General features: G+C 36.8%; 4 protein-coding genes across 8 annotated transcripts; 2 read left to right on the top strand and 2 right to left on the bottom strand.

The window, feature by feature from the left end:
* Positions 1–823: 823 nt before the first annotated feature.
* On the bottom strand, positions 824–7,765 carry LOC116307724 (tyramine receptor Ser-2-like). Of its 3 annotated transcripts, none has more exons than XM_031718023.2 (3): positions 7,689–7,765; positions 3,023–3,099; positions 824–2,589 (listed from the first exon to the last, which is right to left on the bottom strand). In XM_031718023.2, exon 3 carries the CDS (start codon positions 2,560–2,562, stop codon positions 1,264–1,266), a length of 1,299 nt encoding a protein of 432 aa, XP_031573883.2. In that variant the 5' UTR covers positions 2,563–2,589; positions 3,023–3,099; positions 7,689–7,765; the 3' UTR covers positions 824–1,263. The 3 variants fall into 3 exon arrangements, with proteins under 3 accessions (XP_031573883.2, XP_031573885.2, XP_031573884.2); XM_031718025.2 differs by lacking the exon at positions 7,689–7,765 and adding an exon at positions 3,244–3,488; XM_031718024.2 differs by lacking the exon at positions 7,689–7,765 and adding an exon at positions 3,272–3,488.
* A 714-nt stretch (positions 7,766–8,479) lies between these two features.
* LOC116307725 (citramalyl-CoA lyase, mitochondrial) lies at positions 8,480–12,770 on the bottom strand. Of its 2 annotated transcripts, XM_031718027.2 has the most exons (7): positions 12,550–12,770; positions 12,121–12,309; positions 11,388–11,685; positions 10,351–10,404; positions 9,686–9,810; positions 9,018–9,133; positions 8,480–8,936 (listed from the first exon to the last, which is right to left on the bottom strand). In XM_031718027.2, exons 1-6 carry the CDS (start codon positions 12,760–12,762, stop codon positions 9,032–9,034), a joined length of 981 nt encoding a protein of 326 aa, XP_031573887.1. In that variant the 5' UTR covers positions 12,763–12,770; the 3' UTR covers positions 8,480–8,936; positions 9,018–9,031. The 2 variants fall into 2 exon arrangements, with proteins under 2 accessions (XP_031573887.1, XP_031573886.1); XM_031718026.2 differs by having other exon boundaries at positions 8,480–9,133.
* Positions 12,771–15,153: 2,383 nt separating this feature from the next.
* LOC148909982 (uncharacterized) lies at positions 15,154–17,037 on the top strand. Of its 2 annotated transcripts, none has more exons than XM_089032973.1 (3): positions 15,154–15,906; positions 16,071–16,302; positions 16,400–17,037. In XM_089032973.1, exons 1-3 carry the CDS (start codon positions 15,364–15,366, stop codon positions 16,813–16,815), a joined length of 1,191 nt encoding a protein of 396 aa, XP_088889099.1. In that variant the 5' UTR covers positions 15,154–15,363; the 3' UTR covers positions 16,816–17,037. The 2 variants fall into 2 exon arrangements, with proteins under 2 accessions (XP_088889099.1, XP_088889098.1); XM_089032972.1 differs by having other exon boundaries at positions 15,154–15,960; positions 16,400–17,036.
* Positions 17,038–17,258: 221 nt separating this feature from the next.
* Positions 17,259–18,465, top strand: LOC148909981 (uncharacterized). Its single transcript, XM_089032974.1, has one exon. It carries the CDS (start codon positions 17,392–17,394, stop codon positions 18,205–18,207), a length of 816 nt encoding a protein of 271 aa, XP_088889100.1. The 5' UTR covers positions 17,259–17,391; the 3' UTR covers positions 18,208–18,465.
* Positions 18,466–19,005: the final 540 nt, after the last annotated feature.

Here is a 19,005-nt window from a genome sequence, read left to right as displayed (position 1 = left end):
TAAAGGAAGAAAGTAAAATAACTTTCCACTGATGCACATCTTACTGGCCATTCACATTCCTAACTGCTGTCCAAAGTAGGCCAACGGACTCGTGAAATGGTCATGTGATTATTAGAGCAAAACGCCTATTCGAAACCATTCCTCTTCGTCTTAAAATACGAACATTACTCGCAGTCGCTACGAATATACACCGTTCTCATAATGGCTGACAAGTGCACGAAAACGAGGTCAACCAGTCATTAAATAAAAGTTTACAATAGTTTTTGTGCGCTTGTCAGCCATTATTAGAACGGTGTATACCGGCGCTTTGCATGAAACGTTTTTGAAGCGGCACAGTGAAATCGATTGGAGGACATCAAACAAAAACGTACAAAATGGTACTTTCCAATGTGACGTTAGTTGTATGTACGAATAAACGACTTCCGGCTCCAAAATGAAAAGTATCTTTCCAAAATTTTTCATGCTTTGTGCAAAAAGAAGTATTTAAATTTTTAAGTAATTTGAGTATTCTTAAAAGTGTTAAAAGGAGGTAAATAATTTTCATAGCAGGAAAAAGTTTGTAGTTTTGTTGTTTCTGACGGAGGAGGGTTAAATTCTGATAACAATTTTCTTCGTTTTATTTCAGCGCCGTTTTCAATTATGAGCAATTAGCTCGAGAAGTAGTCAAATGTGGAAGAGAATGGGCGACACAGAAATGATGCGCATTGCACACTTCGTTCTGACACAAGGAGCCCAAGTCAGGTCTAGTGTTACAGTACCCGTAATTGCGATAAAGAGCATAAAATCTAAGGTTCATATTTGCATTTACATCCATTACACAATCTTTAAGCCTACAAACTTTGCTCTCTTTTATTAACATATCGTTTTTTTGTGGTATTTATTACTAAGTGATTATAGGCTATGGGGCTGCGGTGACCCAAAAGTCACTGAAGTCTTCTAAGGCACTATACCAGTAGGTAGTCCATTGTCGCTATTTTACAAGTCAATTTTGTAGTTATAAAATACACGACTACTATTTACAAACTGCATATTTTCCTCTTGCTATCCCAGTCAGTTATTTCAAACACATTTCGATATAATCTTCATGTCAGATATCGACATGCGAGTTGTCTTTGTCAGGTGTGTATTCTTCGTATGCGTGATGAGTGTTGTGAATTGAGTCCGCTAGCCAGCACCACGGAAGAGCCCCTTCGGGAAATTTTCGTTCACCTGTAAGAAGATATTCAAGTACTGAGCCTTTAATGAGTACATGGCGCAACATTTCTATGAATTTTTCGAACAGCAGCAAAAGATTACAATCAAGGTATGACGAAACGCTTTCCTGAACTGACCATTTAGCAAAACATAAATGACAGGGTTACAAAGAGCGTTGAAAAAGGCAAGCCACATAGAAATAAGGTCAAAATACTCGGGTCTTGGACCAGCGTGGCCTATAACTTGCTGAAAACTAGCCACTGCAAAGGGCATCCAACAAATGTAGAAAGCTAAGACAGTAAACAAAAGAATCTTTACTAGTCGCTCTTGTTGTACGACTCTTAGTCGGTTAACAGAGGGCTTGTGAAACTGTGCTTCATCTGCATTTTTGAACTCTACTTTCTTCTCTTCTTTTGATTGTTTTCGCTTTGGATGAATTTGGACGTTTGAGACATCCAAACAAAGTCCTAGGGAGGGTCCTCCTTTTGACTCCTTCGAGATTTTGTGAGCTGAATTAGCTTTCGATGTTGTTCCTTCTTTTAACGGCGATGGATGTTCCTCTGGAATGCTCATCACGAAGACTTTCCTTACGTTTTGACGGGTTGGGGACGTGCTCCGCGCACGGGGCGGACATACCGACTGACTGGAGCTTGCGTCATATGCAATGGAATAACCATCCATATTTGTGTTAGACTGTGGACTTAAGTTCATCCTTTTTCTGTTTTTACTCAATTGTTTTTTGTGGTGTCGGACGAACGTAGATATTTTGTAGTAAGAAAACAATAATATTGTCTGTGGGATGAAAAACACTACCACAAATACAGTAAAGCTGAAACTTTTGTCAGCAGTCCAATCCAAGGTACACGAATAAAAGCTTGGGAAGTACAAATACTTGCCCCATCCTATCAGGGGTAGGGAGCTGAATGTCATTCCCACCAGCCAAATTGACGCTATATAGATCTCCACCCCTTTCCAAAGAGTCGAAATTGACAGTTGCTGTCTCGAGGTGATCATGATGTATCTGAAGACGCTGTATCCTAGCAACGTCAGAAACGTCACATTGGACATAGTGACAATCAAAAAGGCTTGAAACTGGCATAAAGCGTTTCCAAACATGTAGTGTCCATCTCTCATGAAGGTTATGATCCCAAATGGCATACAAAGACATGCGCCCACGACATCTGTGATAGCGAGGTTGACGATGAAGACGTTGCCTGGCAACCGACGTAATGATTTGCACATTGCTACAGAAACGAGCACCAAAGAATTCTCTAGAAACGCAGCAAGGGTGATGAGGATCATGGGTATTGCCTTGGCAACTGATGTCGCGGTCACGTGGCCTTCGTCGACGTCATGGGTGTCGTTCATGACGAATGGTTTTGCCAAGAGGAGTTTCTGTTGAAGAAATTATATGATTACATTTGACGCCTTTCATGTTATTGCCTTTTCCATTTAGAATAAAGCAAACAGGGACTATTCCTTATTTGATCAGCTTATTTGACTGTTGTTCAACTGAAATTATGAATACATGATTTTCACTTCAACATTGCAGATGTCGTTTTGTTCTCGTTGAGGCCTCGCAAAAAAATCTAGAGGGGAATCTATGACTAAAAATATATAAAAACTGCAAAAAATATGCATATTCTATTAAGAAATTTTAAAGACCGTTTTGTGAAGAAATGAAAATGTTACAGCTTGACCATGAATCGAATTGAAACACACACACATTTAGACTAAATTAGGATTGTTGAAATTATGTTATAATTAAACCAAGAATATCGCAATTTTCACCTACGATTTAACTTAAAGAAGTTTCAATTTATATTACCTCTATTTTTAACAGTTGGTCAGTCTTTCAGTCCTAGAAGCTGATATCGATACTGATACTCCCACACTCAGTATTTCCTAAAGAGAAAAAAAAAAGAAAGAAATTTTTCCAAATGAAAAAAAGAGCGCCCTCAGTAGCATTAAATGAAGTTAACGTTGCCTTTAACGAGATTAACGTTTGACAAACTCGTGCTTCGCTCCACACATAAATTATCAAAGTACCTGTCGCAAAAGTGGTCAATTCTTTTACCTCTTAAACTTGTAACGTTCGTGAATAAAGGAATTGATAGAATCAAGCTAGATTCTCGCCTCTAGAAAGTGGCAGACATGTCCAGCGTTTGTGTCTACAGCTTTGAAATCTATTGACTTCAGTGGAGCATTTTACCATTGAATCCTTCTCGTAGATTGATCCAAACATGCCTCGCCCGCGCCTCATTTACTTAACTCAAACACGAGCCTCGCTAGGACGCGCAGGAAATTGACAGTACTGCCATAAATATGTCTTTCAACCAGCATTAAAATAGATTGAACACGGAAAAAATCAACAATCACGCCTTATACTTTTTTACTCTGTGCACGGTACTTTACTCTTGATACTAAGAGGTATTAAGAGGTTGACGGAGCGAGTTTGGTGTTAAAAGAAATTGCAGTCTGCATACAAAACATTTCATAGCTGTGAAACTGCTCTTCTTCGAGTACAAAATGATATCCTCCACTCCATTGACAATCGTTCTTGTGTTGCCATGCTACTCTTGGACCTATCTGCTGCATTTGACACAGTTGATCATCAAATTCTTCTAGATCGTCTCCATACAAAATTTGGCATTTCTGGCATAGCTCTTCAATGGTTTAAGTCCTACCTCACTGATCGCTTTCAATTTGTTTCCATTGATGATTTTTCTTCTGAAGCCCTTCAACTTGATTGTGGCGTACCTCAAGGTTCTGTACTTGGTCCTTTGTTGTATCTCCTTTATACTTCTCCAGTAGCTGATATCCTCCGAATACACAGAATGTCTTTCCACCTTTATGCTGATGACACTCAATTATATATTCCTTTCTCCTGTAATGATGATTTGTCCCTTAATGATTCCATGAATCTGATTGAAAACTGTCTATCTGATATTGATGCTTGGATGACTACAAATAAATTGAAACTAAATAAAGGCAAAACTGAATTCCTGTTATTTTCTTCAAAGCACAGCCCACAGTTAACTCTTCCTTCTCTTCAATTTGGTTCTGATGTGATAATGCCCTCAATGCATGCTCGGAACATTGGTGTCATATTTGATACGCATCTTACTTTGGTTCGTCATGTGAATAATATTTGCAAGTCTTCTTTTTATCATCTCAGAAACATTGCTAAAATAAGAAAATACATCTCTTTGAAAACAACTGAAACTCTCGTCCACGCGTTCATATCCTCCAAACTCGACAACTGTAACTCTCTGCTCTTTGGCTTACCAAACAAACTCTTAGATAAACTACAATCTGTACAGAATGCTGCTGCCAGAATAATCACTCTTTCCCATAAACATGACCACATTACACCTATCCTCGTTAATCTGCATTGGCTACCAATTGAATCTAGAATCAAATATAAAATCCTATTACTTACTTTTAAAGCTCTTCATGGCCAATCTCCTATCTATATCCGGGAACTCATTTCAGTGTATAAACCGAACCGTAATCTTCGTTCTGCATCACAAGTTCTTCTATCAGCACATTCTTATAATCTTAAATCTTATGGTCATCGCTCCTTCTCTGTGGCTGCTCCTGAACTCTGGAACTCACTTCCAATATCTCTCCGAAATGCATCAAGTCTTGCCTCATTCAAAACTGAACTTAAAACTTATCTCTTCAAATTAGCATATTCTTTGTAAATTATTTTATTTTGTCGTTGTCTTTGTCGTTTGTTTACTAGCGCTTAGAACAGATTTGTATTTGCGCTTTATAAATAAATATTATTATATTATTATTATTATAAAAAAACACAAGTTAGACCTTATAAAAAAATCTGTCACTAGCTTCAAAAAAACTCCTTCACTTCTAACTTCTAAAGATAAGTACAACATGACATAGGTCCGATGACATGCGAAATCATAAAAGTCAAGTATATTTATCTAACTCGACATTATTTACTTTTGAATAAAATGGATTTCTTTTTTTCTCACCAACTTATACAAACATGCGTTGCCGCATTCATTGGCAAATGATTTTTAAAGATCAAATTAATGCGACTTGAAAATCACGCTTTTCCTTTTTTTTCTTTTTATTCCCAATATTTCATTATTTGTTCCCTTTCATTTCATTATTTATCTTTCCATTTAACAATCAAGCCTCAGTGTCAAAGCCAATGACGTCAGTTCCATTATCGATGGTACAACTTTTCGGGTATCTTTAATGGATATCTATCGGCGAACTCCTTTGAACGCGATCCGCTGCTAGTTTGATTTGATTTTGTTTTTCGTTTTTCTCACTAAATATCATTGAATTGAACGAAAATAGAGCGATATCCTGTTTAGGTACAACAATATCAAACCAGCTGCTACTTTATACACAAAACATGGTATAATTACATGATTATTCAGGTAAAATGATTTGGGAGTTGAGGTTTTGATGCTTCGTTTATCTTATTGAATCTTCCTTGTTGACTGACAAGGTGAAATAGTCCCAATAAAAGATTAATTACTTTTTTTACTTAAGCTAACTTCACCATTCAGCTTATACTGGTATGTTGCGCAACTGCTCAGAACAGTCTTAAAGGCTGAGAAGTCTCACCAAATTCTAATTAAAAGTCATGCTTATACCATTATCAGTTTTCTATTTGACAAATCTAACTCGGTTTGCGGTATCAAAGCGTCAAAACTGAGTAAACTCACATGGCAAAACCATGTGTATTTGCTGTCTTGGGATCAAATTTAGAGCTGGAACCAATGTTGCGGATCAGCTCCGGTTCGCGCGCATCAAGCGCCAGAGAGAGAGAGAGAGAGAGAGAGAGAGAGAGAGAGAGAAGAGAAAGAATATCCACGCGCGATGTGGATATCATTACTCGACATCCGAGTGCTGATTCTGTTAGTTGTAGCGCGGTACATACCCTGTCTTTACCGGCGAAGCAAGCCAAACGCAAACACAGAGATGGAACTTATATTTTTTTTCAGGCTCGGCGGGTGCCGGGATTTCTTCATCGAAAAAAAACATTCAAAAAAAACTTCCAGACTGCATTATTTTGCGCTTGTGCCTTAAGGTTGTGTAGCTAGTAGTGAAAACTAGTCTACAAAGAGAATTCTGAATCGCACCGCGACAATCATGCATAATTACTCGAATCAGTAAGAAAATCATCCAAATTCATGTTTTTCATAGTTTCAATTCACAGTGAAATAAAAACACCTGATGTTATTTTTAACCATTCAGGAAGTATTACAGGCAATTTTGGGCGACAGACCTCTACGCTTAGATAAAGATGTCCGAGATATATTAGGGAAAATGATAGCAGTCATTAAAAATAAGTCTTCCTTTGTCATAAATACGCATTTTCATTTTAAAAACTTGATTACTTTAAAATTTGAACTCAGGATACGAATTTTGCGTTGCAGTATGTCTACATATTAAAAGAATGAACAAAGAATTTGGTGTCTGCAGAAATCAGGAATCAAATGGGTTTTTCTTTTTCCTTTTCCGAATTTCATATGTGTAAAACAGGCTTAATGGTATGCCAGACTGTTTTATCTTGTTTATATGGGGGGAAAATTAAACTTTAATGTCAGTTTATTGAAATTCTCATAATCCAAATTAATAGCTGAAATATTTGCCTTTTTGCTTGTACACCTAAAAGTTAATCAAAATAATAAAACCATTTGGGACAGTCGGTACAATAAATCAGTGAAGCTTATCAAAGGGATTTTCCTTGAGTCAATAACGTCTTAAAATTACTTGGGAAGAGAATGCTTTCCTCAAACATGGGATGTGAGGTGTATGTTTAAGTTGCTTGGTGTTTAAAATGTCGTTAGTAATTCATTAGTTAAAAGTTATGCACGCGTCGACACGTTGAACATCTTCATCGCTAGAACAGGATTAACGACGTTCAGTTGGTTGTTGAAGGGAGCATCCAGTTTTCATTCAAAATAAGCTTCATTAAACGTTATTTGTCCTTAATTTTTTTAGCTAGTGTCGAAACAGGAAACAATCTCTAGGCTGATCAAAGTAAGAGTACGCGCGTCTAACTCTCACAGATCGAATTGAAATTGAAATTTAATGGGAGGAATCGAGTTAAAACCGAAGAAAACCTTCACATTTTATCAAATTACTTTGGAAAGGGTTCTCAGTGACCTCTTTCTTGCAAACAAGTATTTATTATTGGAGAAATCAAACAGTACCCTTCTATATAAAGAGTTGTGAGGCGACCAATACAGGTCCTGGGCGAAGATTTTTTGGGAAGAAATAAATGGGTTAAATCGCCGAAACTCAAGTTTCATATAAAATTTAAATATAAAGTTTTCGGGTGACGCGAAGTAAGGTTTCAAACTGCATTAGATTGCTCGTTTTGAATGACATTCAAGATTGAATATTGTGGGGTGAAGATACTACCCGATATGGATACCTTGCCTTCTGAAAATAAAAGAATATTTTTGCTACCTTTTTGAACAATGAAGTTGAAAATATTTTCTCACCTGCAAGCTGTCTTGTCTCCAGGTTAAGTGACAGTATCTTACTTGCCTCTTCAACCTTCACAGCCAGTTTGATAATAAACTCATCGATACGACAGGCCTGGTGTGTTGGTAATTCAAATAGTTAGATAACAGTAATGTTGACCAGTCTTTAGGCTATATCTCTGGTTTATTATTGCCTTTTAAGAGGTCTTCATAAATAGGATGGAAGCTGTCAAATTGCATTTGAACTGTCCGTAACAGTCACGTTCTATTCTTCTCGTCGTGTAATTATTTCTTTCGAGGTGTAATGTGGATTTTCTAGGCTACGGAACTAATAAACAAACCAAAAGACAAAAAAAGACAAATTTCAATGTTGAAAAGAAAAGCCAATTATTCTCGGTTTTAATTAAGTTTTTTCCCCAAGCCCGTACAAATCAACGCTTCAACATATTGTGCGAGCGACTCTTCCGGCCCCCCTCGCTGAAGATCAGCGCAAAATCATCTTAAAGATGTTTTACTCAGAGTTTTTTTCGAATAGCACTGCTATTCCTAACTGGCTTTTGCTCCTCTTCTGCAATTATATATTTGTATATATTCATGCAATTAAACACACATCGAAAGCTATTTCGTGGTAAAATACTGAATGCGCAACAAAAGACATGTAGAATATGTACTTATGTAGAAAAGAGCATTGTTAGGAAATGGAAACTCTTCATTTTAGTAATGGTATGAAATGCAAATTTCATTTAATATATTTTATTAAACTTTAAAACAATGTAGCTTTACTCGCGCTATAAATACAGAAAGGAATGGGAAATTGCAGTTGGTTTAATGTGTCTTGCAAAAACAGGTTGCAGAAAGTTTTAAATGACTGTTTCAACGTTTATTTGCAACAATGAGAATAAAAGACGCTGCAAGCTTTTGCTACAATAGAATCTAAGATTGCGATGGCAAAACTGGAATACTTGTATCAGTGTTATTGGCAGTTGCTGAATCATATTAACATTCACAGTTATTTTTTAAATAGATATAAATCGGTCTGGTTTGGAGCTTGCATTTGTTCTAATTCTTTTAGTTCCCTGAGTTGATCTTTTCTTTAAAATTTACAATGAACTTTTCCCTGTAGAGTCTCTCCTCGTTCTCTCGCTTCTTGGGCGGCAGGAAGGATGCCAAATGCAAAATAGGATGGGCCACAAAGAAAAAATAGACTTTGACGAACAGAATTTACACTTTCTAAACTGACCATAGGAAGGACGTCTTCACAAGAATCTAAGTATTGAATGAAGGAAATAATTTGTCGAACTTAATTTCGTAAGCTACGAACCATGTTTCCTACTGATATTTACAGACCTCAAAGGCTTGTATTACGAAGTCGATGTTTCCATATTTTCAGCTAAAGCTATGACATTTCTTGCTTGTAGAACCAACGGCATGTCAATCATACTTCCCTGGAAGGTGATGGCACCCTTTGAACGAAACAGAACAGTTAGAAAAAAGGCACGTACTATTTGCCACTTGTGTATAGTTTTCTATTTGTACAGTAGAACCTCTATAAAGCGACCACAAAATCTAAATTTATCGGCCATAGCTGTCAAAGTCGCAAAGGAGGTTTTTGCGCTAATGTGCCTCTATTTAGCAGCCACTTGACAATCCCCAAGGAAAAAATAAAGACAGAAGTGTGAATGCATTCCTAACATTCATACATATAAGTAATTTGACAAAGCATTGAAATATGTTTCTTATCTTTATAATTTTCCAAAGCAGTCAGTTTCTAAGGCTCAGGTCAAACGTCAAACTTCACATGAGCCGAACCTAATTGATATAATGGGTAACGAGGCGGTCTTCTTTGACGTCATTAGGTTTGTCTCATGCAAAGTTCGATGTTTGACATGAGCCCAACCTGCTTAGCAGTGGATAAAGAGAATGTGTACTAGACTTTTGTGTTGTGGCAACTAAAAGGTAAAGGATGGGGAATCTAAGAAGAAAAAGGAGGGACATTGGCCTGTTGGAAAACTTACCTTGCCTGTCTGTTCTTTCTGTTCAAAAGCATCCAGCAACTCCCTTGCCCATTTGATCTTTTCTTCACTTGGTGAGAAAGCTTTATTGACAATATCTATCTGTCCAGGGTGGATTATCTGTTTACCTAAATGTACGAAAGGAGATATGAAATTTATTTTCGAGTGTTGAAAAGATCTCTCACAAGTGAGCGCAGCGAATGAGTGAGAGATTTTCAACACGAGAAGATAAATTTCGTATCTCCAAGCGCCCATGTAAAATTCTGTTTATTATATAATTATCCATAAAATTAACTTAATAAGCTTTTTATTATTATAAAAAGTTTTTATTTATAAACTATAGCTTAAATACACATGGTAACACATGGTAACACATGTGAAAATATCAGTTTTTCGAAAAGGAGAAATACAGGTATTTTATGGATAATTATATGATAAAAGGAGTTATTAGGTCTTATTAGAGGTAAAACCCCCAGGGGGAGGGGGGTTACTTGCTTTGTCCAAGTGGTAGGGGTGATTGACTGTCCTTTTAGGGTTGTAAATATTTCCTTTGTGAGCCTCTTAGGTGTTTTGACTCAAAATTAATTTACTTAACATACGCATTACAGCTGCAAATACTGGGTTTGGTTCAATAATTTCATACATTTGATATTCATTTACTTTCCTACCAGTAAAGCCCGTTCTTGCTCCTTCTTCTGACTGCCTCTTAAGATCATCCAGGTCTAGAAAAAAGGAGAAATAATTTGCAATTCTTAAAAGGAAGTTAATTTACTCTTCATCATTGTTAAATGGAGCTGGTGGATCTGGGCATTTTTACTTTTGACCATTTGTTTAAATTTAATGACTTTGTCACTATGCAAATATGCCAGGCACCTGATGTTGGTTAGCAGCATATCATATTTAATCATTTAAACGCCATCCCTGATGAAATGCCGCCCTACAATAAGTCCTGCACCTAAGACCAAAACCATCATAAAGCACCATTCCTTGAATAAGGGCTGCCTCCAAAAAAGCATCCCCTTTATCCATACAAAAAAATAAACCATTGGTATTTTGTAGTTTTTAAACCTTTGTATTCACTTTGAATTAAATCATGGGTTACACAGTATGTATGTGGTAAACATATTTTTTTCAAATGAGCGCCACCCTTGAATAAATGCTGCCCCAAATATAAATCCTGAATTTTACAAGAAGACTGGCGATTTTTTGCTTATAATACACTCAATAAAATTGACCAACTTAATTGGAACTCTGCAGAGTAAAATTTGGTATTTAATTATTGATCCTCTTGTCCATTCCAGTAATTTTGTTGAGTGTATTATAAGTACTATAACTAAGTTTGAATGTTTTGTGATCTAGGGAAAGGAAATTTAATATTTTTGTAAATTCAAAATTTTATAAGGAAAATATTGATAGTATGATGCAATACTAAGCCCACTTGCAATATATTCTTTGTAAAATTTAGAATTTTCAAAAATATTTTTTCCTTTCATGTTATAACACAAAACTTTCAAACTTTGACTATTGTCATAAATTGATGTGCTCTTTCTAATTATGAATCTTTTATGAGAGCTGGTTTGTTGGTCAGGTTATAACGTTCAAACTTGGCTATTGTATCATAATTTGAGGTGACACTTTCTGACTATATGGTCCTGCAAGAAGGAGTATTATAAAAAGTCTAATTTATTTATTTACTGATACAAACCTTTGTAGTCAATATGAACCAAATCAATAGCTTGCAGTCCATAGGCCTTTGCATGAACGACAACAGCTTGCCGAGCATAAATCAATTCCTTGGCATCTTTTGTTCTTGTTCCTCCAATACTGACCAGAAAGTCATCTGAGCCAAATATGATGGCATGAAGAATGAATGGTCTGTCATTACTTGTACCATAAATGCAAACATCTCTTAGGTTGAGTAGGCTTATTGCACTTTCAGCTTGTGTAATAAGACCAATTTTTTCTGTTCTTTCTTTCATTAGTGTACTGATTTGGTTACTTATCTAAAAAATAAATATTATTAAGGCATGGATGGAAGGAGTGATGGACTTGAATAATCAATATTCAATAATCAATGGATGGATGGGTGGATGGATGGATGGATGGATGGATGGATGGATTGATGGATGGATGGGTGGATGGAAGGATGGATGGATGGAAGAATGAAGGGAGAGAGGGAGGAAGGGATGGATGCATGGATGGATGGATGAATGCATGCATGCATGGATGGATGAAAGAATTAATGGAGGGAGGGAGGGAGGGATAGATGAATGCATGCATGCATGGAGGAATTAATGGTGGGAGGGAGGGAGGGAGGGAGGGAGGGAGGGAGGGAGGGAGGGAGGGATGCATGGATGCATGGTTGCATGATTTAACAAATGGCTGGATGGGTGGGCTGATTGAATTGCTGAATGACTGGCTGCTTGATTGACACATACCCATCTCATGTCTTCCAGAGAGTCAACCTTTGGTACAACAACAGTATGAGGAAGTACTTTTGCTGTAAGGATTGCCTTTAGATCTTCTTCAGCTAATCCACTGCTAATTGAATTAATACGAGCACAAACCTCACTTCTACCAAACTGTAACTCACTCATAAGACAACAAACTGTGTTTCTGGCTTCTTCCTAGTACAACAAAGAGCATTAGATAAGACTATCATGGCCATGTTGATGGTATTTAACAGAACATCCATTCTCATTAGCTACCACCAACATTGCAACCATGCATTTGTCTCCATCTCTCTTGGGGATGGTTGAAAACCATCAGCTTTCAAAAACTGTCTATTGCATGGCTTGTTTTAAAAGCTTTAATTACATTTAGGATAATCACGAAGCTTTATAATTCAAAATGTTGAAAAATTTGACCTTTTTGTTAAAGGCAACTGCATCTTCACAGTCCAATACAACACAATCTGCAGTTAAAGTTGCAGCTTTTTTAACTTTTCTCTCGTCATTTCCCGGCATATAAAGAAACGATCTCCTCGGGATATGATTGCTAAGACATCTTGTGATTTGCTTTGGCAAGATAAATGATTTGTCTAGTTTTTTAGTAAGAAAAGTACACTTAGACAACAACATCTTCCAGGCGTTCGTTCTGAAAGTCTTTTGACCGTGGAAAGCTGAACACTAAACCACAGGAAGACCACCATAATAAAAAATAAATTATTTTAATTTTCGATAGTTTCTCAACTGAATGAAATTTTAAGCGATTCAACGTATTCAAAAGTTCAAGCAATTCTCCTTAACTTAATAGATTTTAATTTGATACATTTTTCTTTCTAGGGTACAGAATCGATTTTTTTACCCCAGATTTCTGGGGTTCCGGTTTGTGGTAGCCTCCTTTGCAGCCGTTCTTAGGGTCGTCACGCAACGCTACGTGACGTCCCTAAGAACGGCTGCAAAGGAGGCTAGGTTCGTGGGAGTCCGCTAAATATTTCATTACAGGATCATTCTTATGGGCATTTTCTTAAAACTAATATCAGCGAAGAACAAACGCAAATAGAAAAGCAATTTTATGAAAAATTGGAAAAGAATAAGAGTCCTATTCAATGGTATGGACCGAGCCAACGAGGTCAATGAGACAATCTATGATATGGCAAGGCAATGAGATACAAAAGAGGCAGATATAAACGAAAAGTTAACTCGAGAACTGCATTGAAAGGTCTTCCTGCACGTGCTACAAGTCATGCAAGTTTTGAGTTTTAATCTATTATTGAATGACTTTAGCTATAAGCTTAGTTAAATTCTTTTTTTTTTAATATATATTTTTTATTGTGTAAATAGTCATACATTGGTATACTCACACATACATAGGCATACATAATTATAAATAGCCATACAAAGCCATACATGGCCATATATATACATAGTAATACATATCATAGCGCCACTCCTCCTCATCTATAATGGGACACACTGAAGTCTGGCTTTCACGACAGGGACGCAAATAAAATCGTCAAGCAAGGCTCCAGTGTGCGTTATTCTCAGTGACGCAAGGAAATTCCACACTGAATCGCCTCGAAACGATTATTGCGCAACTCTAGTTCGAACGTACGGCTAATAATCTCAGAAAGAAATACCGTTCACTCTAAGCGCACAATGCAATGTTATATATCGGATATATTTTCTTTTCATTTGGGAATAGAGGGTGGGATAGCGGTATTCACCCCCTATGGATACTTATATTTCAACCAAGCCATACTCCTAGTTAAGGTTTTAATTAGCGATAGCCTAGGACAGGTAAAGGGAAGTTTAGGTAAAAAATACTCCAAGTTGAGATAACGCAACTATTTTACGAAATGCTAATATATTTTTAAACTTCAAGCATCGATTTAACTTCAGACATAAATGTATGTTATCGAGACAAAATGTCATTAAACGTCCTCTCAAACTTGTTGTTGTTCGCTTCGCCCATGATGACTGTAACGGTTAGAAATCCATCCTTATTATCCTCAGCTTCGTGTACGATTGCTTGATGATACAAGCAACTAGAATGATAAAGTATTACAGGCTTGGATTTTGACTGAAGGTTGTGTTTTGAAGAAAAGGCTACATCCCGGGCGTAGAGTGCATTTCCCAGCCCCCTCACAGACCAAATTACATACATTTACTGTATTTTATGGGGGTCCCTCTGCGCCCGTGATGTAGTCATTATATGTATCGTGAATGCTTTACGTTTAAGACTCATTTGGAGGCCACTGATCTTTTAAACAACTTTTAGTTTGAAAAATCATAAACCGTAGAGTCGGTATTATAAGGTTAAAAAACTCATTGTATAGCATAATGCAGTTCCAAACTCCATTTCAGTCCGATACAACAAGATTAAGATACAAAATTCTTTTTCGACTAATAGAAGGTCCTTTCAGTGGATGTTAAATAATCATGGTCTAATGAAGTTCACATCCAGTGAAAGGACCTTTTCGATTATGAACAAGGTCCTTTCAGTGGATGTTAAATAATCATGGTCTAATGAAGTTCACATCCAGTGAAGGGACCTTTTTGATTTATGAACATGGATAATTGAATCCGTTCAATTTCGACCCGTGTTATTCGATAACTGGATCTATTCGATTTTGACCTGTTTTATTCGATAATTGGATCCACTCGATTTTGACCCGTTTTATTCGATAATTGGATGCATTTGATTTTGACCTGTGTTATTCGATCTTTTGAACTATTCGATTTTGACCCGTGCTATTCGATAATTTGACCTATTCGATTTTCACCCGTGTTATTCGATCTTTTGAACTATTCGATATTTTGATCTATTCGATTTTGACCCGTTGTATTCGATATTTTGATCTATTCGATTTTGACCCGTTGTATTCGATAATTTGATCTATTCGATTTTGACCCGTTATTATGGCAAGCCATACCATTCAAAAGTGATTGAGTTTGCAACTGCCTGTTGAGAAATCGACTGATGATTGAGAATGACGGATTGCTAGGATTAAGAAAGAAGACTGATGATTGAGAGTCACGATTGAGGAACGAGAATCACGACCGAGGAACGAGAATTACGACTGAGGAACGAGAATTACGACTGAGGAACGAGAATTACGACTGAGGAACGAGAATCACGTGATCTTACCTTGGAGATCTGGGTACGAGAATTTTTCCCGCCAAAAGGCTAGTTTACTCTGCGCATGCGCCATATGGAAATAGCCTTCCAAGACTAAAATGGCTGCTGATAATGGTAAGAAGATTGTGGAGGAAATTTTAGGAAAAGCTTCAGAACTTTCTTCCTTACTTGGAGGAAACCAAAGTTCAAGTACTAGTACTACACAGCAGAGTACACCTAGAGAACCTCCAAGATTTCAGAGACGGTTATTTAGTGGAAACTCGTCACGTCAATCAGGTCGAGGAAAGTTTTACAGAGGGCCCGCTAAAAAGGCAATATCAGGACCATTTATGAGAGATATTATTCTCCTTCCATGTCCAGATGTGTCTAGCGTACCAAGGCAAAGTAAGAGAGTATGGCTAATGGAAAACGGCTATGTTATTTCAGCATTCAAACTGATGAAAGAATGGGCAGAATGTGAAGTTGAAATGAATTTGAGGGAGGCATTCGACAGCAAGCTTCCAAGAGATGTAGACATCCAAATATATATGCCTGTTCACAGTTCATTAGTAAAGCCACCAGTTGCAGCAGGGCAGACTTTGAACGGCATAATGGTTCATAAGATCTTCAAAGAAAAGCCTATTTACATTTTGCCAAATGAGGTATTGTGTGATGAAAGTCCATTTGTTGGTGAATCTTTAAAGAAGGTCCTTAAGGTAAGATAAACTTTATTTTTTCAATCTATGCACCCCCCCCTCCCCCCTCCACGACCTTGAAACACGATCATCTAATGGACACTTGTTGTTCATGTTGATATATTTAATAGATAGACATAGATGATCTTGGTGATGATGATGAGGAAGAGTTACAGCAAATGATTGAGTTTGCTGATAGCGTAAGTGTTCAACAGTCTATAACTGAGGCAGCCCAAAGTACCAATGGTCTATCTGCACCTCAACCCACTGTGCTAACATCTTCTATAAGTACATCTTCTATCAGTGTAGTGGACCCACCATCCTCTAGCAGCAGAAGCAGTGAACAGCCCAATGAAAGCACAAGTAACCAATTTATGAATTGTTAGATCCATTTCGTTTTATTATTTTATTCCTATGGCCCTCTGTACCCTAATTTTGTCATTCTCTTTTCGTTTTACAGAGGCCAACATTAGCAATCCCCACATGAACTGCTCGGCTACACCCAGAGTGATTTGTGAGAAATGTAGCTGTACATTCCCTTTGGGGGAACAATGCATACGTTGCATACAGAATGAGGAGTTTGAAATGTCATTGGCTAAAGATGCATCGCCACCCTCAGTTCCAGAAGAAGAAGTCTATGCTGAGCCTGATGTTGCACAATTGAGGAATTTTCGCCTTGCTCACCTAATGGGTGTTGAGAATACTTCAGCTGTCCAGGAGCATACAAATCACCCTGGATATGAAATCCTGAGTGATCCACCAGAAGTGCAGGAACCAGCACCACAGGTCCTGAAAATTCATCGTATCAGGAATTCTTACTATTCATCAAAGAGTAACATTCAGACTGTGTACTTTAGTATACAAGGCCCTTCATAACATGGCCCCCCAGTATATTAGTAATATGTTTAAGCTGAAATCTTCAGTTTGTAATAGGATAACTAGAAGCATTGCAAATAATGATTTATGGCTACCTAAAGTTAAGTTATGCATCAGTAGAAATTGTCTGCCCTATAGTGGGGCAAAGGCTTATAATAATTTACCTACTGCTTTAAGAAATATTGAGCAATTTAAGAGTTTTAGAATGGAACTCTACAAATATATGTTAAATAAATCATAATTATAAATAGTATCTTTTCTCAATAGTTTAGTGTATATTTAAATTTTGTAGTTTAGATATTTATATTAGCTTCACATATTTTTGTATTTTTATATTTCTTGATGACCCAATGTAAGATTAGCTTTGCTAAATTGGTTTTTTATCATCGTTAAATAAAGTTTATTATTATTATCAGTATAAAAGCAGATCTTATCAAGGAATTTAAAGATCCAGGCATTTTGCATAGAGAGATAGAATTTAAAATTATTAATGAAAGGGGTGATCTTGAAGCAGGGATTGGTGTTGGTATTGCTCGTGAAGTTTACACACTATTCTGGAATGAATTTTCCATTAGTATGACAATAGGTGAACGGGAAAGGGTACCATTCATCAGGCATGACCACTTCATTGAAGAATGGGAGGCAATAGGTCGCATTTTAGTGAAAGGGTATAACTCTGTGTCCTATTTTCCTACATTCTTTTCCAAAGCATTTATTTGCTTTTGCCTATTTGGCACAGAGGTTACTGATGATTTATTTATTGGTTCCTTCAAGCGTTATTTATCACAACTAGAAGAGGATCTGGTTGAAAGTGTCCTCAGGAATAATGACCTCCCTGGTGAAGAGGAAGAATTTCAAGATTTCCTAGAAAGGTTTAATTGCAGGTCCCACATCAAAAAAGAAAATGTCATCAGAGTTATCCTTGAAATCGCAAGGCAGGAGCTTGTCCAAAAGCCCCACCTTATGGTTGCAGCATGGCAGCCAATTCTGCAGCAAGGATTGAAGCCATACAAGCAGTTTCAATCAATAGCAGCAGTTTTAGAACTTTATGAAGCACTTAATCCTACACCCAAAAAAGTCCTTGACAGCCTGTCATGCAACCCAACCACTGATGCAGAGAGAGATGTTTTCAAGTTCTTACTTCGTTTTATTAGAGGTCTCGACACTACTAAGTTGGTACAGTTCCTGAGATTCACCACAGCAATGGATGTAATGGGGGGACACAAGCTACAGGTAGCATTTGTTAAGACAGAGGGTTTTAGTTCCAGACCAGTGGCACATACATGCACTCCATTACTAGAGCTTCCATCAACATACAATAATTTTGTGGAACTCAGAGAGGAATTTACTAACATCCTCAACCGAAACAACTGGGAGATAGACATTATGTAGACTGCCATTAGCTTTAAACAATAATTAGTTTTCAAAGTATTATTACTGCTTTTTGTTTCTAAAAACCTTGATGTTTTCATCTCCCTCAGGAAACTCTTTTCATAGACCATTTCAGGGTGAGCACTACTCAGTGTAATGTTGTTGCTTCTATATATATATATATATATTTTAAAGTAAGCTTTAGTAATATAGGAAATTACCACTTTATTATCAAAGAATCAATAAGAAATACCATTTTAATGTCCTCAAAGTGGCCTATTAAACATCATCATGTTCTTTTTCACTATAGTTTCTTAATAACAAAGAAGGTGGTATTTCCTTTTTAGAGACTGTATATTTTTTTCTCAGGAAGGCGATATTTGGATTTTCAGCAGAAAAAAGCTGACCACCCCCTCTTCATTGTCAACTTTTTACTTGTTTTGATGCTTTTCATTTTGTAAGTACTGTGTGACATGAATTTTTGTGTACCCTGCTGTATTTAATTTTTTGCTGACTCCATCAAATCCTGCCCTTCTAAAGTAAAAAAATAAACAGTTTGATACCAAATCCTTTAGCACAAAATGTTGGGTTCCTTTCAGTTGGCCATGCGACTCCATTAATTATGTTGCATTTAAAATTAATTGACTGTTGAGAAGTTATAGAAGTTATGTTGACAGTTTATACCTGTTAATAACAAGTAATAATAGTTATAGCTTTTTTTAAGGGATATGTTTAGAATAAGGCAAACCCTTGTCAGTGTTGTTCACTGCATGTCATTTCTAATGCCTTTTATAGGTTTGTTCAATAGTGGAAAGGGTA

The sequence above is a fragment of the Actinia tenebrosa genome, unplaced genomic scaffold (assembly GCF_029948245.1).
Source record: "Actinia tenebrosa isolate PJP-AT-01 unplaced genomic scaffold, QUT_ActTen_1.0 PGA_scaffold1__47_contigs__length_23844297, whole genome shotgun sequence".
NCBI lineage: Eukaryota > Metazoa > Cnidaria > Anthozoa > Actiniaria > Actiniidae > Actinia > Actinia tenebrosa.
Note: the sequence above shows the minus strand (reverse complement) of the source record. Positions and strands in the feature narration are given on the sequence as shown.

Excerpts from the sequence above, each read along its gene's own strand:
- LOC116307724 (XM_031718023.2), bottom strand. The coding sequence starts at position 2,562 with ATGAACGACACCCATGACGTCGACGAAGGCCACGTGACCGCGACATCA.
- LOC116307725 (XM_031718026.2), bottom strand. The coding sequence starts at position 12,762 with ATGTTGTTGTCTAAGTGTACTTTTCTTACTAAAAAACTAGACAAATCA. Across the intron at positions 11,686-12,120 it reads CTCTGGAAGACATGAGATGG|ATAAGTAACCAAATCAGTAC; the intron begins GTATGTGTCAAT and ends TTTATTTTTTAG. Across the intron at positions 9,811-10,350 it reads AGCAAGAACGGGCTTTACTG|GTAAACAGATAATCCACCCT; the intron begins GTAGGAAAGTAA and ends TCGTACATTTAG.
- LOC148909982 (XM_089032972.1), top strand. The coding sequence starts at position 15,364 with ATGGCTGCTGATAATGGTAAGAAGATTGTGGAGGAAATTTTAGGAAAA. Across the intron at positions 15,961-16,070 it reads CTTTAAAGAAGGTCCTTAAG|ATAGACATAGATGATCTTGG; the intron begins GTAAGATAAACT and ends TATATTTAATAG. Across the intron at positions 16,303-16,399 it reads ACAGCCCAATGAAAGCACAA|AGGCCAACATTAGCAATCCC; the intron begins GTAACCAATTTA and ends TTCGTTTTACAG.
- LOC148909981 (XM_089032974.1), top strand. The coding sequence starts at position 17,392 with ATGACAATAGGTGAACGGGAAAGGGTACCATTCATCAGGCATGACCAC.